The 16,488-nt window shown below is 47.3% G+C and overlaps 1 protein-coding gene across 2 annotated transcripts in view; it reads left to right on the top strand.

Moving 5' to 3' along the window:
• Positions 1-11,715: 11,715 nt before the first annotated feature.
• GFRA1 (GDNF family receptor alpha 1) overlaps positions 11,716-16,488 on the top strand; it is a 239,666-nt gene continuing 234,893 nt past the window's right edge. For both annotated transcript variants that reach the window (XM_055424574.2, XM_055424573.2), the window contains exons 1-4: positions 11,716-11,824; positions 12,124-12,417; positions 13,239-13,532; positions 14,764-14,847. In XM_055424574.2, the coding sequence (XP_055280549.1) occupies positions 12,378-12,417; positions 13,239-13,532; positions 14,764-14,847 (418 nt within the window). In that variant the 5' untranslated portion in view covers positions 11,716-11,824; positions 12,124-12,377. The remainder of the gene's footprint in view (positions 11,825-12,123; positions 12,418-13,238; positions 13,533-14,763; positions 14,848-16,488) is intronic.

The raw sequence follows: 16,488 nt of genomic DNA, 5'->3' as shown, positions 1-16,488 counted from the left end.
CAATGCAAGATCAGAAAGGGAAAAGGTATACAGGACAAAGTCTGAGGAAATCAGGCACAAATTTCAGAGTCTTCTCCCAGATGAGTCACACAGGATCCATTTAATTCTCCCAATAAGGAGTTGTGACAACATGTGAAATACTGTGTAACAGGGAAGTTCCTAGAGACTTGGTGGCCAGGGTTTCTATTGGGGCTGGTCACATAGTCACCCTCTTTCCAGCATGAACCAAAATTCTAGACTCCCAGAAGAAAAGGGAGTATTTAGGATAAAGCGTATTGTTTCCACAAACCATTTAGGCACAGTGAGTCATTCTTGTCAGGAAATACTGGGAACCCTCCTGAAATCTAAGTTCCCTGATGCCAGTCAAGGGCCAACCTTTAAAACAGGGCATTCTCAGGATAGCACTTTAAGGTCTGCTGTGTTGCCTTTTTTTTTCCTGCACAGTTCCAAAGACATGTTTTCCACAGTTCATTAGGTTTTGCTAATAAGTGTTTATGCTAACAGGGAATAGTGAATTCAGACATTACTCAGCTTCTCGGAACACTCTTTCCAACTCATGCTGGGTTGATATACCTATCAATGAATTCAGATTTCTTCTGTTTAGCAATTAAGATGACGCCTCTAAGAAGCCTGTAAAAGATGACAGAGTGGGTCTCAGCTATTTGGCAAAGAAACCTTTCTATCTCTGTTCCTACAACTCGCTTGACCATGAGGTAAAAGTGGGAGTTCATCATACCTTGTTTAGAAGTATTAAAGCATTTGGGTGCTGTTACAAACCAACTCCAAGCTGACCACAGGTTTCCAGAAATGAGTCTCTTTTTGGTGAGCTTGACGCTCATCTGCTCCAGGACGTTCTTGTCTGCTCCAGAAAATGGTATAATCTGCAGCCCTTTCTCCTTCCAACCAAGTGACCACAAACTCAGTTACATGAAAATAAAATTGGCTGAAAACACTTTCAAGCTAACTCTCCCAAGGATATTGGTGTTTGACAGGGGACACTAAGTATAGCAAAGCCTTAAAGATGGATCCTCACCCAACAAAGCAGGGAATCATTTCAGTAGAATAGGAAGCTGTCCTGAACCCTCAAGTGAAACTTCTGCTACTGCTGCTGCAGTTGAGTCGCTTCAGTCGTGTCTGACTCTGCGACCCCATAGATGGCAGCCCACCAGGCTCCCCCATCTCTGGGATTCTCCAGGCAAGAACACTGGAGTGGGTTGCCATTTCCTTCTCCAGTGCATGAAAGTGAAAAGTGAAAGTGAAGTCGCTCAGTTGTGTCCGACTCTTAGCAACTCCATGGACTGCAGCCTACCCAGCTCCTCCGTCCATAGGATTTTCCAGGCAAGAGTACTGGAGTGGGGTGCCATTGCCTTCTCCAGTGAACCTTCTACATACTCTCCATTGGAAGCATTCAACAGGCGGCCTCATGGTCAAGCGAGTTGTAGGAACAGAGATAGAAAGGTTTCTTTGCCAGATAGCTGAGACTCACTCTGTCATCTTTTACAGGCTTCTTCACCATTTCTTAGTCTTCACAGTGATTGCAGTGAGAATGACTCAGGTTAAGCCAGCTGTCTCCTAATATTTTGCAGAGGCGTATAGGTGAAGGGGTCTAGGATAATAATTCAAATTATCCATATTTCTATTTGTCCAATTGTGTTTGGTCTTAATCATTCTTTAGCATTTCATGAAGGGAGCGATTAGACAATTCACCAATCATTGTCAAAGACATGTTTATATTCCACACTTATCAATTCAGTGCACTAAGGAGTATAGAATGTAAAAACATGGGTTTTGCCCTTCAGAACATCATGAATCTTGGGTAAACACTGTGGCATAAGGGGAAGGACACAGGACTTAGAACTTGGCTCCTTGACTAAGAAGCTGGGTGGCCTTGGGCTAGTCACTCTTTGTTAAGTCATTAAACAGTTCTGAGCTTCAGTTTCCTCATCTGTTCAATCAAAAAAATATCTTCTCTCCATCACTGAGTAGGTATCAGGATCAAATAGTGTGACTGAATTCATGTCGAAGTGGTTGGTTAACTATACATTGTGTATGCTTGTGTGTGTGTGCGTGTGTGCATATGCACTTAACAGGAGAAAGTGATTGCGTTTAAGGAAACCAGCACATTTAATAAATGATGGCAATAACCCAGCCCCATTATGGGGAGCAGTTACTGCCATCCTTGGCATCAATGATGGTGCAATTAACTTAATTAACACATACCTCTGCGCTGAGTCTGCTGAAATAACACTTTGCCTTTTCACATGGCCCAGCCTTGCCAGCAAGGCGTCTCCGACTCATGCATCTTCCAAGTTGAGAAGCCAGAATGTTAAATGGTTTTGAGTTGGTATGCAGAAAACAATTCCAGAATACCCAGCTCGAATTACCTAGAGAAATATTAGAAAACTCATCAAAAACTGTAGAATAAGGCAGACCCCTTATTGGGAAAGATGGAAGGCCAAGGAGAAGAGGGCAGTAGAGAATGGGATGGATAGCATCACTGACTCAATGGACATGAATTTGAGCAAACTCTGGGAGATGGTGAAGGACAGGGAAGCCTGGCTGCTGCAGTCCAAGGTGTTGCAGAGTCAGACACAACTGAGCAACTGAACAGCAACCACAACAGAGGCAGACACCAACGCATCCTAAAGTGGAGGTATGGGATGGTTGTGACCCCTAAGGAAGTCATCTCCACCAATGCCAGAATAACTTCCCACAGAGACAGCATCCTCTCCTTGCATGTGAAAGTGAAAGTCGCTCAGTCATGTCCAACTCTTTGGGACCCCATAGACTATACAGTCCATGGAATTCTCTAGACCACAATACTGGAGTGGGTAGCCTTTCCCTTCTCCTGGGGAATCATCCCAACCCAGGGATCGAACCCAGGTCTCCCACATTGCAGGCAGATTCTTTACCAGCTGAGCCAACAGGGAAGCCCAAGAATACTGGAGTGGGTAGCCTATCCCTTCTCCAGCGGATCTTCCCGACCCAAGGATCGAACTGGGGTCTCTGGCATTGCAGGCGGATTCTTTACCAACTGAGCTATCAGGGAAGCCCTGCATAAGGTACAAACAAAAAAGCTTTCTGCCCATCATGATGGCAACAAGGGCTTTGATAAATGAGAGTGAGTCTGTGCCTAGATAAGGAACAAGTCTGAGGATCGGCCACTGCTGTAGCGTGGAACCCTGCTGATAGCCTTGACTGAACGCTCTAGAGGAATGGTTTAGGGACACCTGGGATAAAGGGCATAACACTTCTATTTGGGGGTCTTTAGTTTCATCCTAGTCCTTCAGAACAGCTGAAGAGCTCTCAAGATGTTCCTTCTACTCCATGGCCCTCTCTTTCCCCCTTTTCTCAAGTCCATGGTTCCACTCATTTTCCGTCTTTCTACCTATCTCCTGTGACTCTGAAGAGCTTTGTTTTTTATTTTCTTTCATGTTGACAATTAACCCTACACTCCTTTACCATATTGATTATTTCAGGCACACAGCTCATCAATGAGATTACATTTTCCTCCAGCACCAATGTTCTTCTGTTATTTCCCACAGCAATCGAGCAGGGGGCTGGTCCATGATAGAGTCTCAGGAAATAATTGCTGGATTTCTTTTTCTTTCTTTCTCTTCTTCCATTAGAAATTGAATGTACTGGTTCCAGCAGATTGGCTGCTTGTATTGGAGACCCAGGGGCTTCCCCGGTGGCTCAGCGGTAAAGAATCCCCCTACAATGCAGGAACTGGAGGAGATACGGGTTTGATCCCTTGGCCTGGAGGAAGGCAGAGCAACCCACTCCAGTATTCTTGCCTGGAGAATCCCATGGGCAGAGGAGACTGGTGGGCTATAGTCCATAGCATCACAAAGAGTTGGACATGACTGAAATGACATAGCACAGCACAGCATTGGAGACCCAATATAACAGTGGCTTAATAAGGCACATTTATTTGTCTCTCACATGATGCTATTGGAGATGGAAGGTCCAGGACATGCAGGCAGCTTTGCTTCAGGAGGTCATCCTGGGGACTCAAGTCCCTTCTGTTTGCTGCTCTGTTGCTCTTCTCACCTGCCTGGTCAAATGTAACACGGCAAGCAGCAGGATGGAGAGCAAGAGAAAAACAGAGTAAGGATGGCCCTCAGAGGTTCTTCACATCCTCTCTGTTACCCCTGATTCATCAGATCCAGGCCCCAGGACCACAACTGGCTATAATGAAGGCTCAGAAGTATAGTCTTTATTCTGTGGGGGCCAGATGTCCAAATAAAAATCAGAACATTAATTAATTTTAAGCAGTGATTTTCAAGGCTTTTAACCATGATTCACGATAAGAAACACATTCTACATGACAATCCAATACAGGCATCACACACATTCAGAAATTAAAAAAATTTTGAAACTATTTTTACCCCTTCTCTGGGTAATGCATTTTTGTATTTCATAAATGTTCTTTGTGACCAATGAATGGAGCGTGCCCTGCAATTTGAAAGGTACTACTCTGAAAGGATGAGAGAAGAATCCTAGCAGGTAGTTAGGAGTCTCTATTGGGAAGGAAGTATTTGGGTCTGACCTTAGGCAAGATCAAGTACCTGCATCCTTTGTAGTGTATATCACAGTATTCTCCACAGTACTGGATACATACAAGAAAGTAAATAAGTCAACCAAAGTAATCAGTTGGGCGAATCAATTGGGCGATCAATGAAATCTTAGAGAATAAAGATGAATCTCTACTGACACTTGAGACAGAGTATTGAAGGCTAGAGGGGCCTTTCCACCAAGAGATCCTCTAGGGATGGGAAAAGAAGAAATTCTTTTTGTCTCTTTTTATGGGTTATGTGCAGCTAAAACACTCACACAAATACCCATCCTATTGATCCTTCTGTATTTTAAGATTAACAGATAATTCAGATCAAAACCAAATTGATCTTGTGTTCATTCTTTGTCATGGCCTCAAATTTATGAACTGTGTCAAGGGCAGTCTCACATCTTCATTGCGCTAGTGTATCTCCTAGACTATCCTGATTTACTTTTGTGCTAGAATAATCTATATAACAGATTTGTCATTCCTTCGATACATTTCAAGTCTGGGGAAAACCTCATACCATGTGATGTTTTCTTCCTTGACAGTTTCAACTGACTTTTGTCAGATTTTTGACAGGGGAAAATAAAACCAACAACGCGAAGAACATTACACTGCATTTGTTTTCTGAGCAACAGTTTTGGATGAGTTTGAAATGACTTTTAAATGATGTCACAATCGATGCTTTAAAACAGGCCCAAATCCTTTGTGCTGCAAGCACTGTTGGCTTAATTAGTTCTGGTGGGGGCCGCATCATTAACTGCCGGCTAATTGTGTTAGTGGGCTCCTACTGCAGCGCTGCCAGAGGTTTTGGTTTTGGTAAACAGTGCATTTCCATGGCATTCATTGAAGGACGCCTGGGTAAGTGGCAGCACAAGGGTGTGCTTTGCTACAGAGCTTTTCATTGTTGCAGGCCGGGCCTCCGAACCACTCACTCCCAAGTTTTTGGTCGTCTTTTCTGCTTCTCTGTTTCATCACTGCTGGGAGAGGCCCCATCCTACCATTTTAGACCTAATGAGTAGCAAAAGAAGTCAGAAGTTTTTACTGCCTTCAAGGCTACTAAAAGGCTTCTGAAGAAATGAGTCAGTGTTTTCAGGCTTGTTTTCATTCCACGTCCCAAAGCTCATCCGGATCGGCATCTGTGTTTGCTGCCTCCGGAGAGTGAGAGGCTAATTACTGGACAAAGCTGGGGATTAAGCTTCCCTCTTGCCCTCATGATGGAACAGTCCCTCTGGAACAGGGTTTAGGGCTTATCAGGAGAGTAGTGGAGAGAAAAGGTGTTTCCTCAGTGCAGCCCTTCCCCATCCTTTCTGGATAAAGAGGAAAGAAATGTACAGGGCTTTTCATCTACCACCTTTGGCAATCGCTAAGAAAACCTCGCAAGTCCCCTGCAGATGGGGTATCTCTTGCCATCTAGCCAAGCAATAAGACATGACAGGCACTTTATTGCATCAGAGCTGCACACCTTGAATGCATTTTGTGGCATAAGGCCAAAGTACAAATGACTTCCAACTCTCACAAAATGCAGTATTCTTTCACAAATGCATTAAAACCCTTGCATTGGCTTATTACTACTAAGAAATGAAAAGTGCTTGAAAAATAAGGAGGAAGTGAGGTTTCCTACCAGAGGCTCCTAAGGGTCAGGCACCTTGACAGCCAATAAGAAGCTTCCTTTTGCAAATAATGTTCTAAAGACACATCTTAATATAGTCAAACTGGAAAAGGGCTTTGAAATCTGAGAGCAACGGGTTCTTCCTGTACCCTCAAAGGGCAAACGTTGATGTACATCCCTAAAGGGTGAAATTAGTGCTGCCATATAGACCCTATGCTAGCCTCCTAGATTTGGATGATTCCTAGTTTCTCATTTTCCTGAAAGACTGCACGAGGTCTTGCATGTTTATAAAAGAATTGCTAACACTTCTGGATCAACTTGGCTTCTAAAAATTTGCTTTTGAGGATGAAGCCTCCAGGTTAACTATAATCTGGCTCTTCTAAATTCTTCTCTCCCAGAGAGAGACACATTTCTAGATGCTTAGAGAACTTCAGGTGGGACTGTTACTCTGCCTCTGGCTTTATGCCTTAAAATATGACCTAAGGCAAGCTATCATTTCCCAGAAATGAAATATGTCATATATTACTATTAAAGTGAACCAGAAAAACAGCATTCTATTACAATAATGGGTTTTTTTTTAAAGTAAATGTCAAATCCCCAAAGGAATAATACATGTTTGATACTATTATTGAAACAGCAATACCAGCAATTACACGAGGTACTTATATTTAGTATTTTTCCTATAGTAAAGGGATTTTATGTAAATCTCTCAGTAGAATTATTGTGTCAGAGGAAAATGAGAAACAGCATCAATTATTATGCCGGCCATCAGTGTACATTTCTTGGAGGTGACTGTGTGTCCGTTATCACTCTAAATGGTGGGGATGCAAAAATAAAACGAATAGAAAATGTTCCTGCCTTCAAGGAACTCACATTTCAGTTGAACATGCAGATATAGCAACCAACTACAATGCAATGTCACAGTAGTTGTGATAAAGACTCCAACTGGTCCATGAGAGTACACATTAAAAACAATGATTCTTCCTAACCAAAGTCCTCACTATCCTTAATGAGCTGTTAAAGCTTAGCTGGATCTTCACATATCAGGATGAAAAGTGCATATGATGAAGATAGAACAGCATGGGAAAGCTTGTAGCAGAAAAAAAATACATGGCACATTTAGGTAATAATGAGTGGTTTCGAGTAGTTACAAAGGTAAGCCTGTCAAACTGTCTAATGTCAAATACTTTGATAGACTAGTCTGAGTTATAAAAAAAAAACCCTTGAGTGATTTCTGAGCAGTATAATTTGACAAAATTAATGTATTTTGCATTATACTCTATAGGACCAAAGCAGTGAAAGTAGGAGACAAAATACTGCATGGAATAAAACTGTCATACTCACCATGACTCATCTGTTAACTTATGAAAATACACTTACATCAAGAAATGCAAGAAAATTGCTCACTTCACGTGCTTATGGGTGGATTGAACCTCATTTTGTAGCATTAAAACCATTTCCCACTGAGAAAACATGTCACAGAGGATGGCATGAACCTTTATAATTATTAATAATATTTGATATTTCAATGTCACCTTTCATCCCGAGATCAGTCCTGTACACATGGGAACAGATAAGCTCCAAAGGAACAGAAATAATACTAATGCAGTAATTCACACTGCATTTCTATCTTTTATATTCCAAGGGCTTTCCAGCCATGTATTTTTCTCGCTTTTAGAAAGTAGTGGATATAGTTGTAAAGCAGAGGATTTTTGAGCTCCTACTATAAGAAGTTTTAGGGTGGTGTAAGGGCCACATCTTTCTGCACACAGCTATTCTGGGGGATCACTTCCTTTTCCTTAGCTTCTTTACCTGTCGATCTGAGAATAAGCAGTGGGCTGTGTTCTCATGGATTCTCCAACTTCCTTCAAACGATTAACATCATCATCATTACAATAATGGTGACTATTACTGTTGATGCTTGTAAAATACTTACTTTAGGCCTTCTCTATTCTACTTTCTCTGAGAAGGCAATGGTAAGCCACTCCAGTACTCTTGCCTAGAAAATCCCATGGATGGAGGAGCCTGGAGGCTGCAGTCCGTGGGGTCGCTTAGAGTTGGACACGACTGAGCGGCTTCGCTTTCACTTTTCACTTTCACACATTGGAGAAGGAAATGGCAACCCACTCCAGTGTTCTTGCCTGAAGAATCCCAGGGACGGGGGAGCCTGATGGGCTTCCGTCTATGGGGTCACACAGAGTCGGACACGACTGAAGTGACTTAGCAGCAGCAGCAGCATTCTACTTTCTGAGAACTTTATATATACACTACATTAAATAATTTCACGCCAACATTATAGAGTAGGACTGTTCAACAGAACTTTCTGTGATGATGGACATGTTCTATATCTATGCTGTCCGATATGGTGGCCACTAGCCACAGAGGGATATTTGGTACCTGAAATACAGTTAGGGCTACTGAATAGTAAAAAATATACCTGCAATGAGGGAGACCAGGTTCGATCTTTGGGTCAGGAAGATCCCCTGGAGAAGGGAATGGCTACCCACTCTACTATTCTTGCCTGGAGAATTCCCTGGACAGAAGACCCTTGCAGGCTACAGCCCATGGGATCGAAAAGAGTCAGATACAGTTGAGGGACTCACACGCAGTGCTACTGAGGAACTGCGTCTTTCTTTTATTTAATTTTCATTGAAATACTCACATGGCTAGTAAACTTTATATACACATCACATAAAATAATTTTACACCAACATTGTAAAGTTCTGTTCAACAGACCTTTTCTGATGATGGAAATGTGGCTAGTGACTATTGAGCTGGACAATACAGTTATATACTGTGTGGCTTATTTTTTAAAAAAAACCCGTTTTCATCATCAGTAAGAACTTAAGACTAGAGTGAGTGAAAAGTTCAGAAATATCTCAAAGCTTACAAATATTTTAAAAGAAGCCCCAAATTTTACATTTGGAGAACTTTTATTTATATCTGCTCCCTGTCAAAATTTTATTTAAAAGATGCCTGTGGAATGGTAGGAAAGCACAGGATAATTTCTTAACAAAGAAACCTTATAAAAGATGTGAATGATGTCCTTAAATGAAATCTCATTGTCCTCCAACCATTCCATATGGTCTGCAACGACAGGCATTAGTCCATCCATTAAAAATTGGAATTCTGACTACTTCCAAACGGAGACATTCACCACCACTTTTAAAATGGAGTGATGAAAGAGAGTTTTATGTTTTGGGTGTCCATGGAGAAACAGTTTTCAGATAAACTCTTAATTCACATTTCTGCAATTCTCTCTCTGAAATCACCTCCCCAGATTTCTCTAGTCTGTGTGTGAAAATATGGGAATAAACTGTTTTGACGTGGAGAAATTGATTGGAAGACTTAATTGCATTTCCGCTTAGTCCACTCTGTAACTTAGACTGTTACCGCTGCCAGAGACAGAGACTGCAAGTAGCCTTTGGTTTGAACCATCTGTCGCGAAAATGTGACATATGTTTGCTTTGTTTACTCAACAACCAAGCGTAAACTGATACACTGAACAAGAAATCCGTGTGTGGTGTGACTGCGTGTGTGTGTGTGTATGTGCGCGTTTGTACGCGCGGCGCGTGTGAGGAGGGGGGTGCTTGTGGAGGGCTTCATACCGGCCCCGGAGGAACACGTGCACAGGAGCGCAGATCCGTCGGATGTCCCCTCGGTTTGGAGCCCGTGTTGATGCCCCCGCGCACTCCAAACAAAGCGCAGCCCGCAACCCAGCGGCCGCCTCGGCGATGAGGGACACGCCTGACTGATGTGTAGTTGAGCCGAGAGCTACGCAGCCCTCCGCTTCCTTCCCGCTTTGCCCCCGCCCTTACATCCCGGCCTCAAACTTCAACCCAAGCCCCCGCCCTTTTCAATTACCCATCCTTCCGTCGATCAAACTGACCCTCTCTCTCTCTCTCCTGGGCAGCCCATTGTCTAGTACGATGGGTTTGCATATTTGACAGCTGGGCTCACCAAGACTTGATGCAAACTCGGCTTCCCCAAGAGGTGAACTTAGACATCAGCAAAGATCCCATATATAAGTCCTGAGCGGCTGGATGAGCTTGCCACCGCGAGCTGTTGCCCAGACCCCTCTCTGGACCGAGTGTAGACGTTGGTGCCCCGTGCGCCCCCCGGCGTGTGAAAAGGGGAGCGTGTTTTCAGGGCGGGGTGGGGTGGGGGTGGGGGGTCAGCAGCCTGGCTGAGAATGAGTGGTCCCAGGGGTTGGGGTCAAGGGCTGCGCGTGTGAACCTTTAAATTTATTATTATTTTAAATTTTACTTTTGAAACAGCCAAGATGGAGGTCAGCTTATAAATTTCCCAAAGCCAGGTCTGACGCGGTTGAAATGCAGTGGGCCAGGGGGTGCTCTTTTGTCTCCTTGTTCAGGCTCGAGAAGAGAGGCAGAGACTGCTTGTGCATGTGCGAGTGTGAGTGTGAGCGTGCTGGCGTGGATGACTGGCTGGGCACATCCCGCGATCGCAGCCCCGAGGGCCAGGGTCTGAGAGTGTGTTCTCACGCGCCAAATCTTGAGTCACAGCCGCGGGTGACGTGGGGAGAAACTGCGTTGAGAAGAAGGATCTGGTTTGATTGTGCTAAGAGAGAAGGAAGAAAGAGGCCTTGTGCATTGTGCGTGTGTGAAAGAGAGAGAGAGAACTGAGAGAGAGAGACTAGCGGCGCTCGCGGCCGGCTGCATAGCGCTGTGTGTCCTGTGCGCGCTTGAGGGATCCGGCCCCGGGTCCCACGGCCCGTGAGTGTGTGCATCTACGGCGTCCTTGCGGGCGAGTATCTGAGGGGCTGGCGGTGTGCTGCGGGGTGGCGGGAGCAGGAACAGGCGGAGGGTCCTCCGGCAAAGAAATCTGGCCAAGGAACCCGCTGTTCGCCGCACAGCTCCCAGTGACCACTAACATCCCTAAGGGACCTCCCGAGCCGGGCTCTGCTCGGAAAACACCCTGGCCCAACTTGGTCCTCTGCGCTCTCGAAGATTACCGCATCTTTCTTCCTAGTGCAGAGAAGTGAGATTGGAAAGGGAAGGAGGGGGCAAGCACAACAGCCGCCTCCCCCGCCAGTAAATAAATAAATAAACAAACTGGCATCTCGCCGCAGCTGGTTAAGTCCAGGTTGGTAGCATTTGGATACATTGCTCCCATTCTGTCGGTTTGGGAATCCGTCGCCTCGCCCTCATTCCCCTCTACCCGTCTTGAGGGCGTCCCTGAACTTTGGGGCGCAGCGTCTTGCGCGGCGCGGGGCTGCACCTGCCCTGGCGCTCCAGAGCTGCGGGCCCTGTGCGCTCGGCCAGGGTGACGGCGATGATGCGCGCGACTCCGGGGCGCTGGGCTAGTGTCTACGCCGCGCGGACGCCAGGAAGCCAGCCGAGGACAGCGCGGCGGGTAGGAGCGCGGGAGCCGGGTTTCAGCCGCAACCGGGACATCGGTTCCCCTCTCGCGACTGCCTCTGAATGGAGGCGAGCCCGAGGAGGAGGGGATACGGCAATGGGGGGCAGCGATTGGTGGTTTGGGTGGAGAGGGCCGGCTGAGCCAGGGAGCTGGCGCGAGGAGGGGGCGGTGAACTTCCCGGGAGAAGGGGCTCTTTCCGCGCCAGGGCTGGCGAGAAAGCTGCCGCCGCCGAGTGCTTCGACTCCAGGCAGCGGCCGGCTCGCTCTCGGAAAGTAACGTTATTTATTTATTTGCTTGCGTTCAACCTCTTGGATTGGACCCAGTAGGCACCCCCTTGGACTTTGGGAGCCCGCGTCTGACCTCTCCAGCCTTTACCCTGCGCGTGCGGGCGGCTCCCGGGAATACACGCACATGCACCCCCGGGGGCCCCCTCCCCGCGCCCCGACCCGGGTAGGGGTGGGCCCTCACCCGGGCGCTAAAAGTCCCCCAAGGCAGGAGCCGGGGAGGGCAGAGGGGCGGGGGAGGCTCCAGCGCTCTCCGCTCTGGTTTCAAAGCGCGCTCTCCCTTCCAGGTTGGGTCGGACCTGAACCCCTAAAAGCGGAACCGCCTCCCGCCCTCGCGCCAGCCGCCCGCCGGGAGCTGAGTCGCCGGCGGCGGTGGCGGCGGACGGACCGGGGAGTTTCCTCTCGCCCTGGATGGAGCTGAACTTTGGGCGGCCAGAACAGCGCGGCCGTCCGGGGATCACTGCATGCTGAGCTCCCTTGGCGAGACCGAGCGGCAGGCCGGGATTTTCGGGGGGGCGGGGACCAGCTGCGCGCCGGCACCATGTTCCTGGCGACCCTGTACTTCGTACTGCCGCTTCTGGGTAAGTCGAGGCCGCCGCTGGCTTTCTTATCTGCGGAGTCTTTCCGGGAGTACTAGCGGCAGCAACCCCCCCACCCCCCGCCCCAAATTGCGTTGCTGGTGCGGTGGAGGTGGGAGCGGGAAGTTTCGTTGCTGAACCCTCAGCAACCCCGGCTGGGGAGTGGGGCGCGGGCGACACTTGCCTGCAGTTTCTCATCCTTGGTTTCTGTTTCTTACGTTTTGTATTGACCTAGCCTGCGGGCAATGAAAGGGTCTGAGCCCTCCAACCCCGAGCCCAACGCCTCTTGCGAATCCACGGGAGCTCGCGGAGGCGCGGCGGGTAGGTGGAGTGTGGACGAGCACCCGGCCAGGAGAGCAAAGTTGGAAGGGAAAAACTTTTTCCCCAATAGCATCTCAGGGCTCCCCACCAGGCGGGCCGGAGCCCAGGGCTCCCCCTCACCGCGGCCAGTGCCCAGCCTACTGCTCTCGCCTTCCGAAAGCCCCTGGGCTTCAGTCGGGCCGGGCGGAGCGAATAGGTGGAACCGGGGCCGGCGGCCCGAGATCCAGCGGACGCTGAGGCCGGTGGGTCCCGGGGCTGCAGGGCCGGCGCTCGCGGTGGGCAGCGCTGGCTCGCGGGCAAATCGCGAGAAGCCCGCAAGCTTCGGGATGGAGTAGGGGGAGACCGGCGGCGGGAGGTGCCGGGGCGGGAAGATGGACCCTGGGGCGTAGCGGGGCGGGCGTGCCGGGAGCCCCAGAAGCCGAGTCCTGCGCGCGTCCTCGCTCCCCGCTGGCGCCCCGCGCCCCGGCCCCGCCGCACTCACGCGCCCTCCCCTCCGCCCGCAGACGTTCTCCTGTCGGCCGAGGTGAGCGGCGGGGACCGCCTGGACTGCGTGAAAGCCAGCGATCAGTGCCTGAAGGAGCAGAGCTGCAGCACCAAGTACCGCACGCTCCGGCAGTGCGTGGCGGGCAAGGAGACCAACTTCAGCTTGACCTCGGGCCTCGAGGCTAAGGACGAGTGCCGCAGCGCCATGGAGGCCCTCAAACAGAAGTCCCTTTACAACTGCCGCTGCAAGCGGGGCATGAAGAAGGAGAAGAACTGTCTGCGCATCTACTGGAGCATGTATCAGAGCCTGCAGGGTACGCGCGACCGGCTCCTTTCCCCTCCCCCAGCCCCTGAAGGCAGGGGGCCCCTAGGCCCCGGGGTCTGGCTGACCTCATCTTCCACTCAGTTCTCCCCAGCTGCAGAATGAGGACCTTTCATGGGCCCTCAGGGACGTCGGCAGCTGGTGTTTGCTGCCTCCTTAGCAGCACTGTTGGGGCCTGGTTGTTGGCAAACCCGTGATGGGGTGGAGGGACATCCCAGGGACCCCTGCTGACCTCTCTGAAACTTGGTCAGGACATCGGAGTTAGGAATCCGTTAAAGGCCGCCTCGAGGAACCTGCGACTTCCCTCCAAGGAGGAGCACTGGCTCCACAGAATAATCCGAAAGCTTGCACTGCGTCTTGCTTGGAGTTTCTCTCTTTTCTCCCCTTCTATTCTGATACAAGATAAAGAATTCAGAATAAAAAGTCCAGGGGAATCTATGCTATCTTTACCATCCCCCCACCTCCAAACCTGATCAAAGGCAGATGTGGGAAAAACAAAATTGTCCTCTTAGATGATCCGAGTCTTGGACCAGCTAGTGTGGTTCAGCCTTGGTTCATACAGAAATGACTCAGAGAGGGACAGGTCTACTTGTCACAGCCATCCATTACAATGGCAGGGTTTTGGTCCTTGTGTGCAGGAGGTGGCTCATGTTTGTAAATCTAACACAAACATTCAGTGCCTTCATTCTCCACTGAGACTCCTGCTGAAAATCTGTAATATACAGATTTGACCTCTCAGCTGCTACTTCCTCCAGAATCTGTTAATGAAAACCTATTTCAGAGGCTGACTGTTTAATAGCCAGAGTACCTGCTTTCTGACTGCATGCCATGTTTTGGGAGCAAAAAAAACAAAACTGGGGGAGTGGTGGCTCTTTTGGGTCACCTTTCTTCCATTGGCTCCTGGAGGCAATCTGGGTTTGTGACGTCACTAATTCCTTCCTCTCTGGTTTCCTTCCTTTGCAAAGAGTGGGAGAGTTTTCTGGCAAGATCAGCCTGGGTTGCTCTCCAATGTTTTCATGGCACTCTGGGGAGAGCAAGGACAACAGAGGCAGAGGGAATGAAAAGAAATAACCAGAGCCAAATAGATGCATTTGAAATCTTTGAAAGTTTCAGCATCTTTTTGTTACACAATCATAACATAATTAGAATTCAGATTCAGTAACAAAAACTGCCTGAAATATGCCTGTTTTCCAATCTGAGCCCAATCTTTCTGTTGTTTTTAGGAAATGATCTGCTTGAAGATTCCCCGTATGAGCCAGTGAACAGCAGATTGTCTGATATATTCCGGGTGGTCCCATTCATACCAGGTAAGCAGATTCATACTTCCACTCTGATACCTTCACCCGCTTGAAATCCGTTGGCTTGCATTCTCTTTGGCTCTCAAGCTGTGTATAAGGAGATAGTTGAATGGCACAGTGTTTCTGGGAAATTAGAAACAGGATGATGATAATGAAGAGGCAGAATGCCTAGAGATGATTGTACAACTTGAAAGTAATTCTAAATGAAGTAATGCGGTGTGGTGGTTTGAAAGAGGTTGGAGGGAAGTGACTTGGTTGAATTTCTCCCCCCGCCCCCTGCAATAAAATATGATTGGCCAACTCTTGCAAAGGGAGTGCCACTTCTGTCTGTAGGTGGCAATCGTATTCCCTTCTTGCTGCATACTGTACACACTGCCTCCCTGGAAATGGGATCTGTTTAAATGATGCTGCTTTACTTTACAAGATGCTTGAAGATAATCTTAGATTGTTGAAGACTCTTGGACGGACTCACATGTCTGCCTTTGATTTTAAAGATTAAGCTCTACTATTTGTTAACACTTTTTTTGTTTTAATTTTTTCCTGAGCAAGTGTGTGCATATACGAAAGAATGTGTTACTGCCCTTTCAAAAGTGGTCTCACTTCCCATGGTTTGTTTTGTCTTTGCAAAGCTACATTTGGTTTGGAAGTGAACTTAGTTTTAGAATTAAGTTTTCCATGACATCTGCATTCAGATAGCCCCATAAATAATGAGTGAGGCAGTAATTTCCCTTAAAGACATACAGATTCCAGACTGATGTTGTCTTTATTTGTTTACAATTAAGACTTTCTCAAGTACACATGGTCATCTCAAGTTGTATGTTTCTTGGTGGTTAAACGTGGTGGTTCACATTGACTGTGATTCTATGAGATGGTGGTTGGTCCTGGTGAGAGTGTTCCAGTGTTCTAAATGTTTTATGCTTTCCTGCAGAAAGTCATAGAACCAAAAAAGTATGTAAATACTGAAATTATGTGTTAGTGTATTATACATACGTTCATTCACAGACATCCATTGAACACCTGCTGCATTCTCATCATTGGGAGTTTGGCAGTGAGCCAGATAGAAGTCATATCTGCTCCTGTGAATCTTAGAAGCAACCAGCAACTGGCATTTATTAAGCTCTTGTTATGTGCCAGGCACTGTTTAAGATATTTTCATCACTGGCTTATATAGTCATCATCAACTGTGTCTTACATATTGTTATTTCCATTTTAGAGATGAGATGATTGAGGCAAGGGAAATGTATGAAACCAGCCCAAGATCACAGAGCTCTTACCTGGTGGAACCAGAATTTAAACTCAGATTTATTTGCAGGGTTTTGTAACATTTGTCTCTTACTGCCCAGAGTGTGCTTCTCAGACCATCAGCATGGACTGATGTTACCTGCAAGTTTGTTAGAAGTATGGAATCTCAGGCTACTTCCCAGAGCTGTGGGATGAGAATTTACATTTTAGGAAGTTTCCTGGGCTGAGTGCTTTATATGTTTAAGAAGCTTGAGAATCACTCCTCTCTTATTATTATTTTTTGGTTCAGAGAAAAAGTGTGTGTGTGTTTTTGTGGCCTGTTTCTGGGATAAAATATAAGAGGACAAGTTTAGTGTCAGTGGCATTCATACATGATCCTAAATAATGTTGATAGCTTATACCCCCAAT

The sequence above is a fragment of the Moschus berezovskii genome, chromosome 12 (genome assembly GCF_049115385.1).
Source record: "Moschus berezovskii isolate FMDL1 chromosome 12, NW_MosBer_1.0, whole genome shotgun sequence".
NCBI classification, from domain to species: domain Eukaryota; kingdom Metazoa; phylum Chordata; class Mammalia; order Artiodactyla; family Moschidae; genus Moschus; species Moschus berezovskii.
The sequence above is the reverse complement of the archived record's forward strand: the minus strand, read 5'-3'. Positions and strand labels throughout refer to the sequence as shown.